General features: G+C 38.2%; 1 protein-coding gene across 13 annotated transcripts in view; it reads right to left on the minus strand.

Moving 5' to 3' along the window:
- Nucleotides 1-27,875, minus strand: part of CADPS2 (calcium dependent secretion activator 2) — a 492,820-nt gene that overhangs the window by 43,271 nt on the left and 421,674 nt on the right. For 6 of the 13 annotated variants that reach the window (XM_065883719.1, XM_065883723.1, XM_065883722.1 and 3 more), the window contains 4 exons: nt 27,311-27,452; nt 22,320-22,475; nt 20,791-20,938; nt 13,117-13,191 (listed from right to left, as the gene is read on the minus strand). In XM_065883719.1, coding sequence (XP_065739791.1) covers nt 13,117-13,191; nt 20,791-20,938; nt 22,320-22,475; nt 27,311-27,452 — 521 coding nt within the window. Of the gene's footprint in view, nt 1-13,116; nt 13,192-20,053; nt 20,069-20,790; nt 20,939-22,319; nt 22,476-27,065; nt 27,186-27,310; nt 27,453-27,875 lie in introns of all 13 variants that reach the window. The other 7 variants (XM_065883712.1, XM_065883714.1, XM_065883713.1 and 4 more) reach the window with 3 other exon arrangements.

Consider the following 27,875-nt stretch of genomic DNA (forward strand, 5'->3'; position numbering starts at 1 on the left):
ATGGAAAGTAGAAGGACAAATTCTGAGAAGTGATAGGAACGATTCAGCTGTAGATTGGTGGGTTCAAAACACGCAGTTCTTACTTTTTTCAACTGAAATTTCAGGAAGTAAACAAGGAATACTTGCATCATTTACACTGCAAGTTATTAAATCTTCCACAGAAAAAAGATGCATCCATAAACAAGACTAATCATGAAAAACTAGGTGTATTTTGGAGCGGGGGAGGATAAATAGGGCTGGAGATATCAGATGTTTTATTTTTGTTTGGTATAATCAGGACTGACTAGTACTGTTAAAAATCCACCTGGAACCAGAATGTCATGGATTGGAAGAAAGGTTTCCTTCCCTGAACTGGAATGTTAACGTTATGATACAATGGAAAATAATCCTCCCGTCTCCCACTGTGTATCCACGTCCTCTTTGAACCCTTGTTCCAAATGACTCCGAAAAGGTCCTTCCAGATGATCCAGATCGGTATTGAGGACGGACAGGATCTGACAGCACGTATTTATACGACATGCCTTGTTCTGCACAGTATCTCAGACAACTTCCAAAACAGCACGCCTAGCCCGGATGTTGGTGAAGTCTCCACATTCCTCTCATTGTTCCTTTCTCCCTTGTCTCCCAAATAGACTGAACTATGTTAGTTTGTATTTCTTTTCTTCTAATTACTCCTAACAGTGCATGTTATTCCTTTCAAGCACATTCTTGGGTTTCAACAGTTGTCTTCTGAATACATTGTCTTGATCCAAACAAGTAAATTTAACCAAGTTAACTTAATCAGACTGAATTGGTGGTGGTGGAGGAGATACTTTAATTGCATCATCTAGACAGTCAGGTCAGATTTGTCCTCTGTCCCTCTTAAGAGAAATTCAGGGGAAAATATTCTAGGTTATTAAAAAGCAGAGGTGGGGCTTCCCTGGTGGCACAGTGGTTGAGAGTCCACCTGCCGATGCAGGGGACGCGGGTTTGTGCCCCGGTCCGGGAGGATCCCACATGCCGCGGAGCAGCTGGGCCCGTGAGCCATGGCCGCTGAGCCTGCGCGTCCGGAGCCTGTGCTCCGCAACGGGAGAGGCCACAACAGTGAGAGGCCCGCGTACCGCAAAAAAAAAAAGGTGGTGTGGTATGTACAGGTATTTACACCTACATACCTATATATCTATATATGTACTTAGTGAAAAAGTATATACTCTTTCCTAAATCCCTTTTTGCAATAGTTGAGAATTCAGGAAGTTGAATATACTGCTATGGTCTTTTAATTCATACCCAGAATTTACTGAGCCCCTGTTGCTGGAGTGCATTGTGAGAGTAATCACTTTCTCACTCTTTGCTCTGTTGACCATTTCCTCCAAGCAGTTCTTTCTCACAGCCTTCCCAGTTTTTCTTTAGCATCCTGATGTTACACACAATGAATTCCACTCTCACCTACCTGACTCACAGCTGTCCCACATGATTGCCTGCCCAAGCTGGTCCCACAGTGTGTATGCCTGCATGTAACAAATATCGAAGGAAATATCCACAGAGCCTGGACATATAAAGGGGACATGAGAAGACTGCAGTGAAGGTCCCATTCTTTTCCTCTCTGATCTTGCTGAGTTCTGTGTGCTGTTGTGCAAAGATGACAGGCTTAGGGCTACAGGGTCAAGTCCTGGCTCCTCCGCCAGCCACTGTAAAACCGTGGGCCTTTGCTTCCTCATCTGTGAACAAGGAGACTGGACTCTGGGTGGATCAGGCCTGCCTTGGGAGATGGGGCTACACAAGTAAGCTCTGGCCTGCTTCCCCTCCTCAATCAGAATAGCTTTGCTTCCACCAGTGTTGTATCTGGGGTGCCACCTAAGATATATCTGAAGACATTAAATATATCTCATAAACATCATAGAAGTATATAGAAATGTCTTATAAACATTACAGAAGTGTTTGAAAAGTCTCTGTTAGACAATCTCAGGGTTCTCTTCCAACTCTAGCATCGTGTGTGCTATGGGACTTCAGAGCCTGCAGAGAAAAGATGCAGGTCCCTGGGGGCCTCCATACACAAACATATAGAAAGATCTTTGCTTTATTTATTTATTTTTTGATGTGGACCATTTTTAAAGTCTTTATTGAATTTGTTACAATATTGCTTCTGTTTCATATTTTGGGTTTTTGGCCACAAGGCATGTGGGATCTTAGTTCCCTGACCAGGGATCGAACCCACACATCCTGCACTGGAAGGTGAAGTCTTAACCACTGGACCTCCATGGAAGTCCCCAGAATTTTTGCTTTAGACGGAGAAAAGGCTGTAGGTTTTCTTCTCATCCAGTATGCCTGCTTTTTTTTTAATGCGGAAACTGAGTCATGCAAGGAGACCCAGCTGGTAACATGAAGAAACAGGAATGGAGTCCAGTTCTCCTGAGCCTACCACAGTTTATCTGACTGAATTAATTCTAATATAAGGCAGCAATAAATATAGCATTTCTTGTATCCTTTCCTTGGCAAGAGTTAATGTTCCTGCCTTCATTTTTTTTTTTCTTGGTAAAAATTATCTATGTCCTTTTCTGGATAGAAGCTTCTTTTTTGTTTTTGTTTTTGCCTTCTTTAAAATGGTTTTTATTTCTTCCATTTCATTTCTCCATGTCTTCCACAGGAGTTCCACTTATAACATATATACCTGAGAACAGCAGCCACTGATAGAATCAAGTTCAATGGCTGAAATCTTATAATCCCATTGGTATTTTCATCCCATATCCTTCCTGTGAACTCCAGCCCCAAATACCTAAATATCTGAATGTCCCCTTGCTATCTCCTCCTTCAGATATCTCAGAGGCAGCTCAATTCCCCCATGTCCAATAATGACATGGGTTGTTCCCTCCAAATCTGTCCCTCTTCCAGGGCACCCTGCATCACCGAATGGCACAACATCCATCTCCTGCTGCAGGCTATAAACCTAGAGGTAATTGTCAACGTTTTCCCTTCTCTCCCCATTACTAACCCCTTGTCTTAGTCTTCTCAGGCTGGTATAACACAATGCCGTAGACTGGGTGGCTTATAAACCACAGTAACTTCTCATACTCTGGAGGCTGAGAAGGCCATAGTCAAGGCGCTGGCAGATTTCATGTCTGGTGAGGACCCAATTGCTGGTTCATAGATGATACCTTCTGGCTGTGTTTTCACATGGCAGAAGGGACTAGGGAGCTCTGTGGGGTGTTATTTATAACAAAGTGAATCAGCTATACGTATACATATATCCTCATGTCCCTTCCCTCTTGCGTCTCCCTCCCACCCTCCCTATCCCACCCCTCTAGGTAGTCACAAAGCACCGAGTTGATCTCCCTGTGCTAGGTGGCTGCTTCCCACTAGCTATCTATTTTACATTTGGTAGTGTATATATGTCCATGTCACTTTCTCACTTTGTCCCAGCTTACCCTTCCCCCTCCCAGTGTCCTCAAGTCCATTCTCTACGTCTGCATCTTTATTCTGGTCCTGCCCCTAGGCTCTTCAGAACCTTTTTTTTTTTTTTTAAGATTCCATATATATGTGTTAGCATATGGTATTTGCTTTTCTCTTTCTGACTTACTTCACTCTGTATGACAGACTCTAGGTCCATCACCTCACTACAAATAACTCAATTTCATTTCTTTTTATGGCTGAGTAATTTTCCATTGTATATATGTGCCACATCTCCTTTATCTATTCATCTGTCAGTGGACACTTAGGTTGCTTCCATGTCCTAGCTATTGTAAATAGTGCTGCAGTGAACATTGTGGTACATGACTCTTTTTGAATTATGGTTTTCTCAGGGTATATGCCCAATAGTGGGATTGCTGAGTGGTCTGGTAGTTCTATTTTTAGTTTTTTAAGGAACCTCCATACTGTTCTCCATAGTGGCTGTATCAGTTTACATTCCCACCAACAGTGCAAGAGGGTTCTCTTTTCTCCACACCCTCTCCAGCATTTATTGTTTGTAGATTTTTTGACGATGGCCATTCTGACTGGTGTGAGGTGATACCTCATTGTAGTTTTGATTTGCATTTCTCTAATGATTAGTGATGTTGAGCATCCTTTCATGAGTTTGCTGGCAATCTGTATAACTTCTTTGGAGAAATGTCTATTTAGGTCTTCTGCCCATTTTTGGATTGGGTTGTTTGTTTTTTTGATGTTGAGCTGCATGAGCTGTTTGTATGTTTTGGAGATTAATCCTTTGTCAGTTGCTTTGTTTGCAAATATTTTCTCCCACTCTGAGGGTTGTCTTTTCATCTTCTTTAGGGTTTCCTTTATTGTGCAAAAGCTTTTAAGTTTCATTAGGTCCCATTTGCTTATTTTTGTTTTTATTTCCATTTCTCTAGGAGGTGGGTCAAAAAGGATCTTGCTGTGATTTATGTCATAGAGTGTTCTTCCTATGTTTTCCTCTAAGAATTTTATACTTTCTGGCCTACGTTTAGGTCTTTAATCCATTTTGAGCTTATTTTTGGATATGGTGTTAGGGTGTGTTCCAATTTCATTCTTTTACATGTAGCTGTCCAGTTTTCCCAGCACCATTTATTGAAGAGGCTGTCTTTTCTCCATTGTATATTCTTGCCTCCTTTATCAAAGATAAGGTGACCATATGTACGTGGGTTTATCTCTGGGCTTTCTGTCCTGTTCCATTGATCTATATTTCTGTTTTTGTGCCAGTACCATACTGTCTTGATTACTGTAGCTTTGTAGTATAGTGTGAAGTCTGGGAGCCTGATTCCTCCAGCTCCATTTTTCTTTCTCAAGATTGCTTTGGCTATTCGGGGTCTTTTGTGTTTCCATATAAATTGTGATATTTTTGGTCTGGTTCTGTGAAAAATGCCATTGGTAGTTTGATAGGGATTGCACTGACTCTGTAGATTCTTTTGGATAGTATAGTCATTTTCACAATGTTGACTCCTCCAATCCAAGAACATGGTAAATCTCTCCATCTGTCTGTATCATTTTAAATTTCTTTCATCAGTGTCTTATAGTTTTCTGCATATAGATCTTTTGTCTCCTTAGGTAGGTTTATTCCTCGGTATTTTGTTCTTTGTGTTGCAGTGGTAAATGGGAGTGTTTCCTTAATTCCTCTTTCAGATTTTTCATCATTAGTGTATAGGAATGCAAGAGATTTCTGTGCATTAATTTTGTATCCTGCTACTTTACCAAATTCATTGATTAGCTCTAGTAGTTTTCTGGTAGCATCTTTAGGATTCTCTATGTATAGTATCATGTCATCTGCAAACAGTGACAGTTTTACTTCTTCTTTTCCGATTTGGATTCCTCTTATTTCTTTTTCTTCTCTGATTGCTGTGGCTAAAACTTCCAACACTATGTTGAATAACAGCGGTGAGAGTGGGCAACCTTGTCTTGTTCCTGATCTTAGTGGAGATGGTTTCAGTTTTTCACCATTGAGAATGATGTTGGCTGTGGGTTTATCATATATGGCCTTTATTATGTTGAGATAAGTTCCCTCTATGCCTACTTTCTTGATAGTTTTTATCATAAATTGGTGTTGAAATTTGTTGAAAGCTTTTTCTGCATCTGTTGAGATGATCATATGGTTTTTATCCTTCAGTTTGTTAATAGGGTGTATTACAGTGATTGATTTGCGTATATTGAAGAATCCTTGCATTCCTGGGATAAACCTCACTTGATCATGGTGTATGGTCCTTTTAAAGTGCTGTTGGATTCTGTTGGCTAGTATTTTGTAGAGGATTTTTGCATCTAAGTTCATCAGTGATACTGGCCTGTAGTTTTCTTTTCTTGTGACACCTTTGTCTAGTTTTGGTATCAGGGTGATGGTGACCTTGTAGAATGAGTTTGGGAGTGTTGCTCCCTCTGCTATATTTTGGAAGAGCTTGAGAAGGATGGTGTTAGCTCTTCCCTAAATGTTTTATAGAATTCACCTGTGAAGCCATCTGGTCCTGGGCTTTTGTTTGTTGGAAGATTTTTAATTGCTGTTTCAATTTCAGTACTTGTTATTGGTCTGTTTATGTTTTCTATTTCTTCCTGGTTCAGTTTTGGAAGGTTGTGTTTTTCTAAGAATTGTCCATTTCTTCCAGGTTGTCCATTTGATTGGCACATAGTTGCTTGCTATAATCTCTCATGATCCTTTGTATTTCTGCAGTGTCAGTTGATACTTCTCCTTCTTCATTTCTAATTCTGTTGGTTTGTGTCGTCTCCCTTTTTTTCTTGATGAGTCTGGCTAATGGTTTATCAATTTTGTTTATCTTCTCAAAGAACCAGCTTTTACTTTTATTGATCTTTGCTATTGTTTCCTTCATTTCTTTTTCATTTATTTCTGATCTGATCTTTATGATTTCTTTGCTTCTGCTAACTTTGGTATTTTCTGTTCTTCTTTCTCTAATTGCTTTAGGTGTAAGGTTAGGTTGTTTATTTGACATTTTTCTTGTTTCTTGAGGTAGGATTGTTTTGCCATAAACTTCCCTCTTCGAACTGCTTTTGCTGCATCCCCTAGGTTCTGGGTCGTCGTGTTTTCATTGTCATTTGTTCCTAGGTATTTTCTGATTTCCTCTTTGATTTCTTCATTGATCTCTTGTTTATTTAGTAGCATATTGTTTAGCCTCCATGTATTTGTATTTTTTACAGTTTTTTTTTTTCTGTAATTGATATCTAGTCTCATAACATTGTGGTTGGAAAAGATACTTGATACGATTTCAATTTTCTTAAATTTACCAAGGTTTGATTTGTGACCCAAGATATGATCTATCCTGGAGAATGGTCCATAAGCACGTGAGACACAAGTGTATTCTGTTGTTTTTGGATGGAGTGTCCTATAAATATCAATTAAGTCCATCTGGTTTAATGTGTCATTTAAAGCTTGTGTTTCCTTATTTATTTTCATTTTGGATGATCTGTCCATTGGTGAAAGTGGGGTGTTAAAGTCCCCTACTATGATTGTGTCACTGTCACTTTTCCCTTTTACGGCTGTTATCATTTGCCTAATATACTGAGGTGCTCCTATGTTGGGTGCACAAATATTTACAATTGTTATATCTTCTTCTTGGATCGATCCCTTGATCATTATGTGGTGTCCTTCTTTGTCTCTTCTAATAGTCTTTATTTTAAAATCTATTTTGTCTGATATGAGAATTGCTACTCCAGCTTTCTTTTGATTTCCATTTGCATGGAATATCTTTTTCCATCCCCTTACTTTCAGTCTGTATGTGTCCCTAGGTCTGAAGTGGGTCTCTTGTAGACAGCAAATATATGGGTCTTGTTTTTGTATCCATTCATCCAGTCTATGTCTTTTGGTTGGAGCATTTAATCCATTTGTATTTAAGGTAATTATTGATATGTATCTTCTTATTACCATTTTCTTAATTGTTTTGGGTTTGTTTTTGTAGGTCTTTTCCTTCTCTTGTATTTCCTGCCTAGAGAAGTTCCTTTAGCATTTGTTGTAAAGCTGGTTTGGTGGTGCTGAATTCTCTTAGCTTTTGCTTATCTGCAAAGGTTTTAATTTCTCTGTCGAACCTGAATGAGATCCTTGCTGGGTAGGGTAATCTTGATTGTAGGTTTTTCCCTTTCATCATTTTAAATATGTCCTGCCACTCTCTTCTGGCTTGCAGAGTTTCTGCTAAGAAATCAGCTGTTAACCTTATGGGGATTCCCTTGTATGTTATTTGTTGCTTTTCCCTTGCTGCTTTTAATATTTTTTCTTTGTATTTAAATTTTGATAGTTTGGTTAATATGTGTCTTGGCGTGTTTCTCCTTGGATTTATCCTGTATGGGACTTTCTGTGCTTCCTGGAGTTGATTGACTATTTCCTTTCCCATATTAGGGAATTTTTCAACTATAACCTCTTCCAGTATTTTCTCAGTCCTTTTCTTTTTCTCTTCTTCTTCTGGGACCCCTATAATTCGAATGTTGGTGCGTTTAATGTTGTTCCAGAGGTCTTTGAGACTGTCCTCAATTCTTTTCATTCTTTATTCTTTATTCTGCTCTGCAATAGTCATTTCCACTATTTTATCTTCCAGGTCACTTATCCGCTCTTCTGTCTCGGTTATTCTGCTGATTCCTTGTAGAGAATTTTTAATTTCACTTTTTCTGTTGTTCATCGTTTGTTTGCTCTTTAGTTCTTCTAGGTCCTTGTTAAATGTTTCTTGTATTTTCTCCATTCTATTTCCAAGATTTTGGATCTTCTTTACTATCATTACTCTGAATTCTTTTTCAGGTAGACTGCCGATTTTCTCTTCATTTGTTTGGTCTGGTGGGTTTTTACCTTGCTCCTTCATCTACTGTGTATTTCTCGGTCTTCTCATTTTGCTTAACTTACTGTGTTTGGGGTCTCCTTTTCACAGGCTGCAGGTTCGTAATTCCTGTTGTTTTTGGTGTCTGTCCCCAGTGGGTAAGGTTGGTTCAGTGGGTTGTGTAGGCTTTGTGGTGGAGGGGACTGATGCCTGTGTTCTGGTGGATGAAGTTGGATCTTGTCTTTCTGGTGGACAGTACCATGTCTGGTGGTGTGTTTTGGGGTATCTGTGAACTTATTATGATTTTAGGCAGTCTCTCTGCTAATGGGTGGGATTGTGTTCCTGTCTTGCTAGTTGTTTGGCATGGGGTGTCCAGCACTGGAGCTTGCTGGTCGTTGAGTGGAGCTGGGTCTTAGCGTTGAGACGGAGATCTCTGGGAGCGCTCTTGCTGATTGATATTACCTGGGGCCGGGAGGTCTCTGGTGGTCCAATGTCCTGAACTCGGCTCTCCCACCTCAGAGGCTCAGGCCTGACACCTGGCTGGGGCACCAAGACCCTGTCAGCCACATAGCTCCTGTTGCTTGAGGATCCACATTTCTTCTGGAAAGGACATAAATCGGGCAATCTCACTTCAGGCCTAGCCCATCCACCTTTTCTCCCTTTGTGCTTAGTCTGTTTCACTTGCTCATAATGGGCCCCATGCAGAGGCCTTGCCCCCGGCCTTCAGACCAGAGCTCCTCGTGAAATGGCTGGGCCGACACCTCAGCTTGGGATGTGCACTGAAGCTCCTCACAGGACACTCAACTCCTGTGGGGTGTTTTTTATAAGGCCACTAATCCCATTTATGATGGCTCTAACCTCATGACCGTATCACCTCCCAAAGGTCCCACCACCAAATACCATCACATTAGGGATTAGGTTTCAACTTATGAATTTTGGGGGGACACAAACATTCAGTCTATGGCACCCTGCCCACTGTATATCTTAAATGTCTTTGGACTAGTCCAATAGAGACCAATGTTATAGCCTCCTTACTACTCCCTCTCAATCTGTTTGCTGTGGGCAATCAAATGAATTGTCTTACAATGCAAATATGATTAACTCTATACCCCTACTCCCTGCCTCTCCAACCATTCAGTGACTTCTCATTGCTCTAATGATGAAGACATTAAACTCCTCAGGCCTGTAGTTGGGCTTTTTTTTTTTCTTTTTGCAGTCCACGGGCCTCTCACTGTTGTGGCCTCTCCCATTGCGGAGCACAGGCTCCGGACACGCAGGCTCAGTGGCCATGGCTCACGGGCCCAGCCGCTCCACGGCATGTGGGATCTTCCTGGACCAGGGCACAAACTCGTATCCCCTGCATCGGCAGGTGGACTCTCAACCACTGCGCCACCAGGGAAGCCCTGTAGTTGGGCTTTTAACCATGATTCCATACTACCTCTCAGGTACAGAAATCATCAGCATATAGTTAAACCAGAAGTGTGAAAGTCACAGATATATATATAGAATGAATTCAAAAGAAGACTAAAGATGGAAACCCAAGAATCCCACCATTTAGCTGCTAGGTGGAGAGAGAACATAGAGATGGAAAGCCAAGATCTTTTCTAGGCATGGGAAATGTGTGTGCAGGTGGGACACATCCTGTTGAGTGTTACATGTGATTAAGAGCCCTGGATCATTCTCAAAATATTTGTGAAGACATGTGGATAAAAGGAGGATGCAGAAGTTGAACTTAAGAGATGAAAAGAATGTAGCAAACGTATTTCTCAATATGCACAGAAGAATTGAAATATGGGCAGAAACATTTGGGATACAATACAAGGAATTCACTATTTTATGCATCTACTCTATATTGAATTAATTAATATGCTATAAAAATGTCTAGGACACAGCTCTTAGAATTTTCCAGAATAAAGACAGTTAATGTAGAAGTTACATATTTTAATTTTTAGTCTTTTGCTTTTTACTGATTTCCTGGAGATCTGGAATCAGCAAGTGCACTGGATTAGGAATCTGAAACTCAAAGGTTTGAATCCCAACTCTTGCACTTATTAGGTGTGTGGCTCTGATCAGTTTACTATACTACTTTGAAGATTACATTCCTCTCTGTGAAATAGGGTAAGTCCACTCATTCCATAGGTGCTATGTAGTTTGAATTAAATAACATATGTATAGTAGCTGCTTCACAGTAGGTACTCCATAAATACCTCCTTTAAAAAAGTCATTTCTTCTTTGGTGAAGATAAATGGGAACATACTATCTAAGGGGTTGTCTTGTTTTTAAATATACTGAAGTTTTAAGGTAGTTTGCATGTCCATCTAAGTAGAGGGTCATCAGAGCAGTGGTTCTAAAAGTCTGGCTCAGGGACTCCTACATCAAAATCACCATGGTGACTGGTTAAACATGCACATTCCTGCCCTTCTTCCAAAACTTCTGGAAAGCAGGGCTAAGGCATCTGTATTTTAAAAAGCTCTCAGGCAATTTTTTGGCATGCTAACATTTAAGGATTGTATTACAGAATCTTATTCATCTTTGTTTAATGAAATAAAATGCACCATTTATTGTCATCTTTGATGGAAGCTTAAGACAGTTGTCAAAACTATCAAATTAATTTATTTTATTCTTTTCAACTAAAGATTATTAAAAAGTGCCATTTGACTGCAGGGGAATGGATCCAGAGAGAAAAACTATAATCTAGACCTGATTTCTAAATATAATAGCTAGTTACATTAGGCTATATAAGTTAAAATTAATTACAATTAAGTAAAATCAAAATTTCAATTCCTCAGGTGCACTAGCCACGTCTCAAGTGTTCCACAACCACATGTGGCTACTAGTTACCATACTGGATGGTGAAGGATAAACATTTCTATCATCACAGAAAGTTCTATTTCATAGTGCTGATCTCTAGGACACCATTTCCCAGCTTGACTCAAATATACTATTTTTTCAATTAACCAGATGCATTTGATATAGAAAAATTTAAGTCTTTTACTTTGCCAGAAACAAATGCAGAAATGATGTATAGACCTTCCTGCCTTTTCTGCAACCCTTCCTCCCCTTCGCCCCAAACCAAAACTCATTGTAGCCTTTTTGCCTATTTAACCCTTTATCAACTGCATGCTTGCAATTCAGTGGCTCTCTTTATGTACCCTTCTCACAGAAGACAACTTCCACAGGAGAACTGTGCTGATGGGAAGGCTCTACCCGGATAAAATTTCCCTGGATGGCTCGCCGACAATAAAGGTGCAGGGTGAACTATGTCTGTTCTATGGGCTGTAAGCTGCTGGGCTGGGCTCCTGGGAGGGTGGGAATCTCATGGTTCTTCCTGTAGGAGCTTCATTCTCCAGTGATCCACCTCTTCCTCTACCTCCCAGATGGCTTTCCTGTTAACACTTCTCCTTTCCCCCTGCTGGTGAATTTGTGTTTTAAGTGTAGGTGTTCAGTGCTGGGGTAGAAGCTGGGGGGCAAGAACAAACTGGGGAGGTGGTGCAGTTCTAAAATCCCCTTTCTTTGTGACTTATTTTCTACCTCAAGATCTGTTACCAGAGAATTAGGAAGCACAAAACAATTTGAACCCCACCACCCCTGAATCAACTATAACCCCACCACCTAGATAAAAGCTCTGTTGGTACTGTGGTGTTTATCTGTCTTTTCTCTATGTGATGACAATTCAGATCATAGTTTACATTTCTAAATAGTCAGCTTTTTTCCCACTTACCACGATATTATGAAATTTTCCTTTAACATTATAGTCTTTGAAAGCAAACTTTATTAATACAGATGTCCCATAATTTACTTTACCGTTGCCCTCATGTTAAAGTTGATTCCTGTATTTTTCATTAGAAATAATGTGACATCTATCGATGTATATAAATTTTGTGCATCTCTCTGAGTAGTAAGAAAAAAGAAACGCAGAAAGAATTTTAGGTGAAGGGGTATTAATGTACTTGACATAGTTCCAAACTATCTTCTAGAAAGGCTGTAGCCATTTATACTCCCATAAATAGAAAATGTGAGTGTCCCACTTCACCTTTTCTAAAACTGGGTGATAGCTTAAAAACATCTATGCTAATTTGCTATAAAAATATTATATAAATTTTAGCTTTATTGGTATTCCTTAAACTGTTGAGGCTTAACAGCTTTCATGCTTGTTGGGCATCTCTATTTTTGTCTTTTCTAAACAATGTGTTCTTTGTCTGTTTATCGAATTGAGGGTGGCTTTTCCTTTGCTTTTTGCACATTCTTCCAATTGTCTTATGAAGCCTGGTCTAGGGCTCTTTGATTCAGCACCCGCTCTTATGAAAGTGACTCTTTGGGAGAAATCCATCCTCTCTCCTTACCCTCTTTCAGCTCCCCGTGCTCTCCGGTTGTTCATCTCTTTTCCTATCAGACCCTGATCTCAAATGTCATCTATGGCAGTCTGTTCCACCTTAGCGGGATTTTAAATCACCTAATCATTCAGTGGAACACTCACTTATACTTCATCTCTCCTTATACAGCTAAAGGCCATAGCTTTTGTCAAAGATATCTGAAGCCTCAAATTTCCAGACCTAGAGTCCCAGTGCTGTCACCACAAAAAAAGAGGCTAAATCCAAGAACTGATGACGACTCAACTCATCCGTGGAGATAAACAATAAGAGAACATGAATGAGAAAGAATAAGGTATTACTGGAAGATAGAGTTATTTTTAGAAAGACAACAATTGCAAGAAAAGCCAAAATTAATTATAAATGAAAAACCAAAAGTTACTGACAAAGTGTTCATAGTTTGCTCATAACTTTTCTTAAAATTTGAACTTTTCTTGCATCTGCCTTTAAAGCTACTATTTCTCCATTAGGTATTTAGAAACCTAAGACAGGTATTTCTAAAAAGTCTCAGTTGAAAATTATTTAATGTGATTTAAAAAGGTAAATAAAAAATACCTTACCTTTGAAACTAGAAGTGAAATGATTTCTTTTACAGTGTTGTCAATCAAATCATCTATTTTCAAATGGTACTGCTGCTAGATATTAAAAGACAATGATGCATTAGTTGATGTGGACACAAAACTTTTGTCGTAAGTCAAATGTTTTAAAGCTACTAGTTATGGCATATCCGATTTATACAAAATGGCCATTTTGCACATTAGAAGAACAAAACCTTGAAAACGATCCACCCAATCAACAGTTTTTACATTGTGGGGTTTGAAAATTTTCCCATGTGCTCTGTTGAGTGAAGCAGCTAATGGGGTTATTATATAGATGAATTGAGTTCTTATTCTTATTCAGGAGAAGGAATGTGAAGGATACTTTTTGTCTTCTCCTCTATAATTAAGGTGGCTGTGTATTTTTCTAAAGGGTTGGTTTAGCTGGAGAAGCAAAAAGACTGGAAAAAGATTTAATTAATACAGCATTTCATGTCTGACAACTCTCATTCATATGTTATTTTAAATGTGCTCTAGAAATAAAATGAGCTCCCAATTGTTCACACTGAAAGGACCTTTTTGTCAGCACAGGGAGCCGCAGTTTATACAATTCTTACAATATGCTCAAGCAAGGGCAAAATTAAAATTTCATCAACAAAGGTGATAGATGGTAACAAATTAATAGGCCATAAAAGGTATAATGAAACGGCACTCACTCCCCATAGTTTTATTACTGCTTCCTCTGAAAAAGACGCCTTTAAGTAAATGCAAAAAAGATGTATTTAAAATAAACCTGAAAGACTCTTTTTTTGCTTTCTTTAGAGAATACTAGAGAGTCCCCTTCTTAAGCTAGCAGGAGCTTCGGGCTTTGACAGTGTGTGAAGGCACACTTCACAGAGAATGTGACTTGTAAAGACTAACCCTATCTTGATGGTTCAAGGCTTCTTGCAACAGCTAACATAATGCATAGAGTAAAAGTACTCAGGTCAGTATAAACATTAGACCAACTTAACAGCTGCTGGGTGAATGGTTTCCAAAGATGTAAGTTTTTGAAAGCTATTTTTTCTTCTGAAAACATGTCTCAAAGTTTCCACACAGAACAAAACACCAACTTAGGTCTGCGTTGGAATACGCAGGAATGAGGTCTCCCCACAGGCTCTGACAGTTACAAGCCATCATTTATCTGCACAAATAATGAAGAAAGGAAGCATAATTTTGGAGCATGTGAATTATTTTCTTTTCCTGCTTGTGTGTGTATATGCATGTGTGTGTTGACAAGTGGTCTAAAATTAAGCACACATATATGAACAAGGAAATTTCTAGGCATGTATTCCACTCAGTGAAACAAAATACTAAGCGTCCATCTCACGTAAAGCCTTACTGATCCTCAAATTTGTGCTCCCCAAAGGACAAACAGAATGGAAACCTAGATGGGGGATTTCTACTGCTGTAGTACTGACACTTTTGCTTTCAGAACAGCTTGAAGAGAAGGAAAAGGGAAGAGAACAAAGAAAAGCAAGGCAGAAGAGGAAGAACCTGAAAAACCTGGCTGGTAGTTGAGATGTCCAGGAAGCCCCCCACAGATACAGGTACAAAAACATCACTTCCCCTGGCCCCCACCAGCTGAAACTGTTCCAATGCCTCGGCAGTGGAGGAGCTTATGCAAATGAGCTCAGCAGCTCTCCCTCTATGCACACACTCTTTTCAAATCCTTCTCTCTCCAAATTCGTGTCTGTGTAGCAGGAAGAGCTAAAATAGCAGCCTGAGGCTCCCTCCTCTTTGGGGTAGAATAAGAAAGGGATACAGGAGATGGGCTTCAAGCTTCTCTCATCCCTCTTACATGGAAAGTGCTACAGAACATTCAGGGGTTGAGGCGCCCGAACCTGCAAACAGTTCCATCTTCTTAAATATGCCTTATCCGCCATGTTCATCTCCCTTTGCCATAAACTTTATTTTTAACTCAAAAATAATGAAATGCCATCAGAAGGCTATTGGATATAAAATAGTAGAGCTTATACATGTTAAACTTTTGCATTGGACCGATTTTGTCAATTCTTAAAGTCAAGAGATGAGCCACTGAAGAGGCCATTTATATCTTTTTTATCGAAAGGCAGGGAAAGCCAGACTCTAGGAGCCATCAAATTCTCCTGCTATACACATCTTTTGACTGCTGTTTTCTTTCATATCTAATCTAGCCAAAAGCAGAGATGGAGGGAAGGAGAGAGAGAGAAAGTCAAAAAGGAAGAAAGAAAATTACTATACATCTTAAATGTGTTACCTAGGGGGCAAACCCAAATAGTATAAGGGTTGCTAGATTTTTTAAATATGAGATTTTGCTACTGTAAATTTCTCTGATTAGCTCTTACACTAATTCTAAATCTGAAAGCTGTTGGGAACTTCCAGAGTCTGCTCTAGTTGCACAGTTGGTAGAGGTGGTCTAGGAGAACTGTGGGTGGAAATGGGGAGGTGGCCCGAGAATTCATAGTTTACATACATATTCTGCAAAGAGAATAGTTCAGAAATGCCACATACAGATAACAGATAATTAGGTAGAAAAAGTTATTCCTTAGGAGATCCAGATAGCTTCCAAAGACAAATACAGACGCATACAAAAACCTCAAAACAGGTAAGAAGAGAATTTATCTGGAGACATTTACATTTCCTAAGCTAAAACTGATAGGTTTTTCATTTAGATTAGCAGACCAAATTTTTGTGAAAAACTTGCAAACTTTTTCTCGGCAACCATAAAAGCCTATAAATAAAATTCCTATCAGGATATTTCAAGTTGGATCAGTGATTCTACAGACCAGGGTTTTGGTAACTTCCAGACCATTCTTAGACTAATTCTCCCCACATCTGCCCTCAAAAGTAAACCGCTGGTGCCTTGCTTCTCCAGTAGATGACTCCGAACTTAGATTAAGATGACCGTTGAGGAATTTTTACTTCACGGAGCCCAGGGAATTCAGATCAGGCACAGGTCTGAAATCCTGGCCCCCCTATATGTGGGTAAATATTCTCATTTCACCGGACTGTTCTCATGAGGAAACGCGCAAGAAATGAAGACTAATCAAATGCCACTGCAATCCAGCATTCTTAAAAGATTTTGGTCCTTCTGTTGGATTGGATTGTTCTGGTAACGGAAGTATTTTACTGCAACGGAGAACAAATCCCACATAAGTAGGGGCTCCCGAGTGGCTCCATTAATGTGCTTCCATCTTCAATGGACGGACCATGAGGTACAGTGGTTCTCAGAGCATATGACTGCCTAAGGCCCACGCAGTCATCTGCTTTTCTGCAGGAATGGATAAGGAGGATTTCTAAACACTGGTGGTTTTCTGATCCCCACATCTGTCCCTGAGGGCCTGGCCTGAGATTGCTGACTCATTACACACAGCTGTCACAAGAGCAGATCATTCACTCACTAATCACTCCATTAAATGCTGTTCTGGGCTGTGGCCCAGAGTGCTTGCATCATTGTGTGCCACGTAAGAAAACAGAATCATAATTTAGGAGCCCAGAAGAGGTTTCACTGTGGGTTAGGAGCTGGGAAGGTTTTATCCCAGCAATGACGATATAACAAATTTACTAGAGACTGTGGAGAGGTAATTCCCTTAAATTTAGAAAAAAAAAAAAAAATCTGCTAGGTTTACCAATGTAGTATATATTTTTATAAGGTTCCAAATTGTGTAATAATCTAGTTTTTTCAACAACTTTATTTGTTGCTTGCTATACAGTGGGGTCCGTTGGTTCACCTCTGTAGGTAATGTATTCACCACTTTGCAATAATTCCAAAACTTGTCTCAAACACGTACAGGGAGGAAAAGCCTGTGCAATTATGTGCATATATTTCCTGGAGATTAAAAGCAAAGTATAAAATACTTCTTTTGCATTGAAATTCTTGTTTACCACTTTTCAGGGTTGCTAATGAGTTTTACACCTGCACATTTTGAACTATATTAATTGTGTGAAAGTTGTGGGAAACTAATTGTCTCTGGTGAGAAGGTACAGGTGCAAACATAATGAACAATAGCAGATTACTCTTCAAAACCATCCACCTATTAATGTAAAGAATCATTTGACAATGCAACAATGTTTTGTCATTTGTGCCCGTTTTGCTTTCAGAGTCCTACAGTGAGTTGTTTCTTACAGAGGAGGATTTTTTTTTTTTTTAATGGGGGTAATATTTTTAAAGCAAAAAAAAAAATCAGTCTGCTCATTCAACAAATATTTATTACGTGCCTGTCAGTATCAGGTACTGCAGTGCGTGTAAAAATAAGAACAAATGGATAAATTCAGTATTAATGGAAGAGGCAAGATCATTCTATCAACCTGATGAGAAATGGATGTGTGTATAAAGAGACTTAAGGCAATGTTCCCAAGCAGACAATCAAAGGCTTACATCTGGCTATAGAAAACCAAGAGAAGGTGGTTATGAGCCATTGAGAGCCAAGCCAGCTGCCTACTCATTCAGGTAATTAGAAATAATAAATCACATCATAAGAGATCAGAGAATAATTACTGAACACTCTACAACACATACCAGCTACTTAATGTGTCTGTATGGTTGTATGCTGTGGTATTAGAAACACATCTTTTCCCCCTGAATTGCTCAAAGAATGAAAGATGTGTACACGCACGTAAGTTATGGCCAAATAGTTAATGTTTATCTCTGGGTTAAAAAGTATGAAATTCACAAATAGTGGGCCTTCTCATCCTCTTAGCAGTTACTTAAGCCTTTCTGCTTGGATGAGAATTGTTAGCCCAGTGAAGAGTTGGTTCTGAATTTGATTCCCAGGTGTCAACTGTAAGACTTAACATATTCGTAGAGCACAAAAGCATTAGACCTATTAAAAAATATTTAGTCAATCCTGTAGGTATAAAAGGTTTTCTTTTTTTTGAAAATTTTAGATTTTATTGTCTCATTAGATGTAATTTTTTGATAAGAACATGATTAAGATATAGTTCTATGTTTTTTTTTTTTTAAAGATGACTGGTTTGAACAAGAAACAAAGTGGTTCAGCAACTTGTGTTCACTGAATACCTGAACACTACAGAACAATGAACTTTGGGTGCATTAAAAATCAGTGAGAAATCCATAATGCGTGAATCCTTCTGGAGAAGGATTTTTTTTTTTTTATATTGGAGTATAGCTGCTTTACAATACTGTGTCAGTTTATACTGTACAGCAAAGTGAATCAGCTATATGTATAAATATATCCCCTCTTTTTTGGATTTCCTTCTCATTTAGGTCATTAGTTATCTATTTCATACATAGTTATCTATTTCTAGGTCATTAGTTATCTATTTCATACATAGTATCAATAGTGTATGTATCATACAGTCAATCCCAATCTCCCAATTCATCCCACCACCACCACCACCCCCTGCTTCCCCCTTGGTGTCCATACGTTTGTTCCCCATGTCTGTGTCTCTATTTCTGCTTTGTAAATAAGATCATCTATACCCATTTTTTCAGATTCCACATATATGTGTTAATATATGATATTTTTCTCTTTCTGACTTACTTCACTCTGTATGACTGTCTCTAGGTCCATCCATGTCTCTACAAATGACCCAATTTTGTTCCTTTTTATGGCTGAGTAATATTCCATTGTATATATGTACCACATCTTCTTTATCCATTCCTCTGTTGATGGACATTTAGGTTGCTTCCATGTCCTGGCTATTGTAAACAGTGCTGCAATGAACACTGTGGTACATGACTCTTTTTGGATTATGGTTTTCCCTGGGTATATGCCCAGTAGTGGGATTGCTGGGTCGTATGGTAGTTCTATTTTTAGTTTTTTTAAGGAACCTCCCTACTGTTCTCCATAGTGGCTGTGTATCAATTTACATTCCCACCAACAGTGCAAGAGGGTTCCCTTTTCTCCACACCCTCTCCAGCATTTATTGTTTCTAGATTTTTTGATGATGGCCATTCTGACTGGTGTGAGGTGATACCTCATTGTGGTTTTGATTTGCATTTTTCTAATGATTAGTGATGTTGGGCATCCTTTCATGTGCTTCTTGTCCATCTGTATGTCTTCTTTGGAGAAATGTCTATTTAGGTCTTCTACCCATATTTTGATTGGGTTGTTTGTTTTTTTGATATTGAGCTGCATGAGCTGTTTGTATATTTTGGAGAGTGATCCTTTGTCAGTTGCTTAATTTGCAAATATTTTCTCCCATCCTGAGGGTTGTGTTTTCATCGTGTTTATGGTTTCCTTTGCTGTGCAAAAGCTTTTAAGTTTCATTAGGTCTCATTTGTTTATTTCTAAAAGGTTTTCAAACTGTATTCCTCCTGAGGTTCTGGGTAGTACCTCAAGAAAACCTTGTGTCAGGGAGGAAGAAGGCTCCTGACACAGGCCTGCCTCTTCCCTGCCTCTGATGATGGTTACATCCCACACCATGAGTGGGAGGAAAGGCTGTTACCATGGTGGGCATGTCCCTCACTGAAATCCACATCTGGGTTCTTCTGTATGAAGTGACCTTAAGAGTTGCCTCCTGGTCCTCAAATTTAGAGGTCACCCTCATATATGCTATATGTCATCCAAAGCCCCAAACTCTAAATTCTTCTAGTATTAATGAAAGTACATAATACAGGTATATGCATCTTGAAAATGTTAACAATCACTCTGCTTCTGAATTTATTTAGAATTTAAAGGAAGGTGAATTCATTTGGTTTAAAATAATCTTATCTTTAAAAATTTTAAAGTAGTTTGCTGATTCTGCAGCTTAACAGGGAAGAAACATTCCCCTTGACACTATTTAAGGTATAAGTATCTACACGTGTTTTAATGAGTCATTGGTATTGCTATGTAGTGTTATACGCAGAAACCAAAAACCTGAAAATGGAATTAATTATATTATTTTAATTTGAAAAGATGAAAATAAAAAATGTACACATACGAAAATAATAATTCAAATGAAAATGTGCTTTTTTTAAAAAAAAGAAACTTACCCACTGACTACCAAACTGGATCATGCCATGGGGGGGAAAAGAAAAGATGATGAAGGAGAACATAAGGGAAAAATAAAGAAATGATGAAAAGGTAATTACCATGGGAAAAGATGCAATAAAACATCAACTTAAATAATCTAAGAAAAAGAGATCCATTTCACCCAATCACCACTCTCAACAAAAATAAATCATGGGGTAAAATAAACTGTATTTCTGAGTATAGAATCAAACAAAATAGAAATCAAATTGAAACAATGGGGTATTTATTGAAGAAAAGCAAAGCCCGATCTTTAAGTACATTTCTACTTGATCTTTAAAAGAAATGGAAACTTTTGTGTAAATAAAATATTTCTTGCCCTATTTTCTGTGGCCTGTTTTTTGTACGCAAACTCTGGATGCTCTATATTTGTATAAACAAAGTAAGTAGCTTTCTAGCTTTCTCATTTGCTTGTGAAAAGCAAGGTTTATGTAAATACACAACACCTAAGCCGTTAAAAGGTATATCTGAAATTCAATGGCCACTTGTAAAATTTTGGGCAGTCTTTATATTAAAAAGAAGAAATTGACAAGAGCAAAGGATAAAGGGGCATTCCATTATTATAGTAAAGATCAAACACTTGTATGGGGGAACTTGGTCTTTTTAATCTAGTCAAGTGAGAGACTTCTAGAAACAGAATCCTCCTCCACCAGGGCACCCAGTGGTGCATTTCCACATGGGACATTCAGTCTCCACTTACCTCCTGTCCTCCATCCAGGGCACAGAGTTTGGTGCTTTGCTTTTTGGCATCAACTAATACATTAAACATTGTACACACAGAGGCTGGGATGCGCAAGTCAGTTGTTTTGCTTGCCTTTTGCAGCTTGAGTTCGAATGCAGTTCTTGTTCTATTCATTAAAACATGAATTCAGAGTAAGAACTTCTGACATATGTCCCACCTGTTTTGTAAAAGTGAAATCAAAACTACAAGATGCTAATTTAAAACATGCAAATATGGGGTGTGGCATTGCCTGGCAGCTAGGAGGTAGGATGCTCTTCTTTTCAGGTGTCTCGTATGAAAGATCAGACTGTGGTATTTTCTATTAAACATAGTTTTTGCAGTCGCTCAGACAATATTTCTACCCAAATGAAGCTATTTGTTACATCTAGTGTGTACTTTTCATGGAAAAACCTCATAGTTGCGCTTAACTGTCTGAATGACTATCCAAGTAGAAAAATCACCTGCTTCTCTATGTTAAAGCAGAACAAATCCTCTGTGTGAGTGTTCACCACATCAAAAAAAAGGACAAGTCTAGAAAACACTAAAACACCATAATCAGTGTGCAATGGAGAATGTGTAATTCTTTTATGTCATTTAGTTTCTCTTTCAAATACCTGAAGTTGCATTTAGGTTTTTTAAAGAAACTGCATAACAGGTAGTTTGGAAATGGTTTTGCTAAAGTATCCAAAGAATATCCATAGATTTGATACATCAGAATCACAGATGACGAACATGAGTTTTTTTAAACATTAAATAATCTAATTCATGGCCTTGCTTTACAAAGCCATTAAACATTATTCTAAAGACAGGATTTTTCTTGCTTTAAAGAATTCAGGATTATTAATTGCTCCAACCAGAATTTGTTATTCCCGTATGCTGCCCTCATTGTTCTTGCACATATTGTGAACAAGGGCAATGGGGAAAACAATGCCAATTAGGATGCAATACTGATTTTGTAAAAAGTATTAAAGAAAAGGAAAGCACATGTGGAAGAATCCAAAGCCTCATAACTTATTTCTGGTTAAGTTCTGAAAGAATGTAAATAGATACTCGGAATTCATCCGATGTGGATAGAGAATGCCAGAAAAACAGAACAATTGATGGCAATGATCATCCATGGAGTTTGCCATGTCATTTCACAGCACACAGACACAGTAAGTAATGCATAAAGTACTTAACAGATCTCCTCCATATGTCTCAGGAAGTATTGCTTTGGGAATTTAAAGCACAGTATTCCCAGAGGATAATAAGCACAACAGAAAGGATTAATACGGTATGGGTGCTATTGATGAGGGTAATGGTTAGGAGGCCCGAGAAAAAGTAGCAGGCCAATTTTATCAATTACATGGGTCCCCAGAATTCAGGTCAAAGGACCTAATGTCCTTGAAATTTCGGAAAAGTGGTACATGTTGAAACCTTCCTTGCGACAATTATATAGAAGAGACTTGGTGTAAAGTGGTATTTTGGGAGTCGGCAGAGTAAGCAGCAACTTGAAAATACATGTCTACCTTTTGACACAGGCCTCTATCATATCACTGGCCATTAGTTTAAGTCTTTGCTCTAAGTGATGGGCAAATTCTTGTTCTGGCCAGTGAAGATCAAATACAAACATTTGCAGTGCATCAAGTTTCCAAAAGAGGTCTTCTGATGTCGCTGAGCCATTGCTAGAAGAAAAGGGAAAAATGAAGAACATCGTGAACTTCCACTGTTAGCTGCCTCACCAATCCATTGTTTCTTCTTTTCTGTATCACTTGCCATCAGTGAAGAAATACTACATAAACCCCCTAGTGATCAATATTTTCTTTGTTCAACCTTCTAATTTTCCCCTTTCACTTCTTCTTAATGAATAAGGCAAGAAGAACAAAATGGAACTATAGTAGTAGGGTTTCATTAAAAAGGGGTAAAATGAATAATGATTCTTTACTAAGGAAATCAAATTATATACATAGGAACAAACATCTTAAATTGTTCTTTACCAATCTCTAGGATAAAGATAAAATACACATTTCCTCCTAGATATTCAGAAAAGTATGTTTTATGCAAGAAAATTAATATAACAGCAACTAGCAGCTTTATTTAACTCATGCATATGTGCCTCTGTCATCATGATGACAGCCATGACGATGGCTTCTGTTTATCTGTAGGTATGTAGCCTTCAGGGCCTTAAATTTCTCAGTTACAGGTAAAGGTGAAACAGGTGCTGGGAATGAAGTAACAGGCTGGGTAGGGAAGCAAATCTTACTTTTACTTTGAAATGCTTTGCACCTTTTCTCGTTCATAATCAAACCTAACTTAGTACCAGGTATGGTCTAACAGAGAAAAGATATTCAAGGTGCTCTCAAGTTGGAGTACCATCATATATTTCAGGTCCTTCCATCTATCTAACCCTGGAGCCAAGGTCTGCTACGCATTCACTACTATGGTAACGTTACTCTAGGGACCATATTTTCACACCATGTGAGAAGGTAATTTGTGTCAGAGTATATCATATTTGAGTAAAGGATGATATTATTACTTTTCATTAAGCAAGTATACAGCCTAATGGGAAAATAGATGATTTGAAAATAAAATATTCCTATGTATACTGAAACTTAATTGTAAAAGAGAACAAAAGAAAAAGAAAAAAACAAAAACTGCTGTATGATTTATTTCTGCTTAGCTTTCCAACATTTTAACATATACTAACCTAAAATTTATATTTTAGGTTTGTAAAAGAAAAATATTAAAATAAAATTAACTTATCACAAGTGCATGGTAGAAAAATTTTATAAAAAAGAAAAGTCTTTTAAATAACCACATTGTTTAGCTAAATATATCTTAATTAGCCAGCATAAAAACAATCACCTCCTGCTCTGGCTAATTAAAAGCTTATTTCTGCCCTGCAGCGCCCAGCATCTTTGCTCCATCACCAATCTACTGTGCTTTCCTCCTCCCATTTTGCCAGTAATTCCTCATGATCTCCTCGTCTAGCCAAGACGTCCTCAGAGTTAAATTCTCAAGGGAACGATCACAGCAAAGCAGTGAACACTACCCATAGCACTTCCCTCACTTAATATCTCCAAACCTTAATATTCAGTGCCCCAAATGTGTCATTAAACAAAAGAACCAGACAACCATGCTGACATTGCTGTAAAAAATGTCTGAGAAAACACTAGAGTCAATTTTCCATTTTGCCATTTATATAATAAAAAAATAAGAGAAAAAAGTCCTGAAGCAAAATCCTCCTGTACATCTGTAGTGTACAATTTAGGAGACAGAGGAACTATGTTTTAAGAGCTATTGAATATAATTGTCAAAGAAGCAAATCTACTTCTTATAATTTTCTAATTTGGAGAAATATAAGTAACAGCACAACAAAACAACAGCAACAAAAGCCACCATCAAAACAAACCCCCAAATAGTAAAGGTAGAATTCTATTAAAAATGGACTTTCTCATCGTATGTGACAATTAAATCTTTATAGAGAAGATGGATATATGTTTTTCTCTGTTCTTTGATGTTACGGTGAGATTCTGAATGATACATGTGCTTAATTGGGAATGTAATTAAGATAACAAGAGTTCGTTATAATCAAATAGATGAAAAAATGTAAATAGGTTTTCTCTCAAGCGGGCATGTATAACCCGCAATTTATTCAGAGCTTTTTCATTTTAAAATTATTTCTTATCAGTGACCTATCCCTCGAAGTATTAGTAACAGATTAAAGAATTCAAACGCGAAAAATGGAGTCTGAGATCATTTTCTCAAAATGCCAGCAGTAAACTTACCTGACTGGCATTCACTTCTAGAGCGAAAAAACCCAGAATGAAGATTTTATATACAGCGAGAGATTTGGAGGAGCACCTCTTAAGGTGATTTATACATGAGTATGTAGAGATGCATCTTCAGACTCATGGATAGTTTGGTATTATTTCTCTTTATCAGTAGTTGTATTTTTAACTCCTTATATATGTGAAATGGGATTTTTTTCTTGTTATTTAATGCTTTATAAGAAAAGTTAAAAAAAACTTTGCAATGACATCAGAACATTATCAGTAATTCTGGCCACCTTGACACAAAGCCTAGTGTTGAAAACCTTGGCAGGTAAAGATAATGGTAACTAACTTGTAAAACATAATTTTTTACTTGCCCAGGATGATGAAAGTAGAAGCACTTTATTTACAAAGTCACAATTTGTTATAAAGACAGGACATTCCTGTCCTGAGACAGGTTATTTTTAAAAAGGGGCTCCTAATAATGAGATTTAGGGCTCACATATATCTCAAAGTTAATACAGTAATTACAAAAAACCCCCACTAAATTTCACAAGGCAGTGCCCAAAATAGTGTTCTTCATTAAAATCAAGGATGTTAAACAGATGGGAAATGAGGAAGAAGAGTTAAATTAGAAAACCACGTAAAGAAGTACAAAAAAAAATCATAAACTTAGAAAGGTTCACTACATTTCCCAGATAACTGAGGACACACAGACACCACTTGTAAAGCCCAAAGCATTTGCTTGTAAGAAAAAGATTCACATGTAACCTAATATCTTAATAATTATTATGAGTATAGTGTTGATGTTTAATTTGGAGAAAAACTGCCAAACTATTTTGCAAATTATCATTCTCTTCCTTGGTCTTTGTTTCTCTCCCTTTTTTTTGATTATATGCAGATTAGACTGGGAATAGATTTGACATGTGGTGATGGGATAGGTTTTGGATGTTGGACAACTTTTTAATCAGTATATTCTCTGGAAGCAAAATATATTAATAATCGGAGTGAGAGCTTTGGAGTCAATCAAACCTGGGTCCAAATCTTGTCTTTGTCATTTGCTTACTGTGAGACACTCGTAAGTTTTGCCTTTTGACTTCTTTGTGACTTAGTTTCCTTAACTGTAAAATAGGGAAAGTGACATTTACCTCACAGGGTTGTTACAAAGCTTAACCGAGATAAAGAATTTGGCACTTTATATAACAACTTCTCTACAAATGGTAGCTAATTTTCTTCTTATAATTATTATTCTTTCTAGCTGACTTCATGAGAGACCTTGTGCAAAGCACGGGCTGTTATTGAGTTCATTTGATTGCTGTGGGGCTCATACTTTTGACAACCATACAGTTATGAGTAATAATGATGATTGACGATAATGTAATAATAATTATAGTAATAACAATCATAATGTAGAACAGGAGTGGTTATCATCTATCGAGACCCTGTGCTGTGCCAGGCACTTTTCAGTTTTTTAAAAAATTCTCACAAAAAACGTCTTTAAGTTAGGTGTCATAACCATTTTAGAGTTGAGGAAACTGAGGCAAAGGAAGACTTAACAATGAATAAGCTGGGATCTAAATGTGGGGCTGATTGATTTCAAAGCCCATGTCCTTTTCACTTTAATGACTCTTGGTTACTGAATCTGCAATAGGTAGGCTCAGCAAAATGTGGAGTTAATAAATATGGTTTGTAATGATATAAAGATTACTTAGGGCTCCCCTGGTGGCGCAGTGGTTGAGAGTCCGCCTGCCGATGCAGGGGACACGGGTTCGTGCCCTGGTCTGGGAAGATCCCACATGCCGCGGAGTGGCTGGGCCTGTGAGCCATGGCCTCTGAGCCTGCGTGTCCAGAGCCTGTGCTCCGCAATGGGAGAGGCACAACAGTGAGAGGCCCATGTACCGCAAAAAAAAAAGATTACTTAAAAATAACAAGGTGCATCAAATGATATATGAAAGGACAAAAGAAGAACTTGTTGGTACTGAGAAACAAAGGACAACCCATTCTCTGCAGCCTGCATTATTATTTCTTTAAAGGTGAGACTAAGATTAAAGCAGAAAAAGATTATGTTCTTGAAACTGTTCTTACAAATAGGTTTTTCTACATATACAAGATAAATCAAGTGGCAGTAACAAAGCTGGAGCCAACTAAGGATCCTGGAGATACATACCAACCGTTAACCACACTGCTTGTCTGAATATGGAGAACTCTGGTTATACCACTTAGACTGGAGTCTACAAGCTGGGTCACAAAATGACCCTTGCCCCACAGATTACATATGAACGACATCAAACCAGTGAGTATTTTTTTTTAAAAATCTATATTATTTATCATTGATATGCTAAGCTTAGCTTAATAGCTTCAAAAACTCAAAACAAATAAAATCAAACATAGTATTCCTCAACCAATGATAAATGCCATGCAATCTAAACACATCTGCACAGAATACAGCCCAGGCCATGCACCAGCTAACACACCACCAGGAAATAAGTGAGGGATACACACGTGGACTCATATAAAGAAGCCATCCACGAAGGAGTAGAAAAGCTAGGAATCTGTGGAAGATTAAGAGGCAGACTTGGAACTTTTGGAAGAGCTACATTGGGAAGACTGTTGGCGATATTCCTGTAAAGAAACAAACAACGTGGGAAGGGACCACCATAAGCAACAACTACAGATGGCCACGTGTAAAGTCATAAGGTCAGCATAGAAGAGACAGGGGCTCTGTGGACACTAGGCAAGATACCTACTTGACAGGCTGCCATGTCTCTTGCTCAAAACCTCTGTGAATTGACTGGGCGATGGAGGACTCCATGAGATCCACGTAGCGGACAACCAAGGGCACAAAGATTTCTTGCAAGTGTTTATGAAATTTTCCATTACATAGAAGTGCTGAAATAGTCAAGCAGAAACAGTGTTTGTCAGAGGGATAATATCAGGCATTTGGAAAATATGGACGAAAAACTTTTCTGGCAAGAGTCTGACACAGAACCAATAAAATACAGAGGTCTGGCCCCTCATATTGGATATCGTGTCATGAAAATTGATCAAGAAGTACAATTGACCTCCTATATATGGCTGTCAAAACCACAGATAGATTATATCTGTATAAAATGTTCCTGCCAGGTGGTATGGTTTTATTTTCTAAGAGGTTTAGCACACGAGACATCTGACCACTTGCTGGAGATTCAAGGGAGCTGCCGAATTCCCTGAAGGTCTTGACACGTGTAAATACAGCAATTAAACAGAGTTAGAATACCTGTGGTATGCTGTGTATCACAGAAGAGCTAAACCTGTTGAATTCTAAGAGATAAG

This window comes from Phocoena phocoena, chromosome 9 (genome assembly GCF_963924675.1).
Source record: "Phocoena phocoena chromosome 9, mPhoPho1.1, whole genome shotgun sequence".
Classification (NCBI taxonomy): domain Eukaryota; kingdom Metazoa; phylum Chordata; class Mammalia; order Artiodactyla; family Phocoenidae; genus Phocoena; species Phocoena phocoena.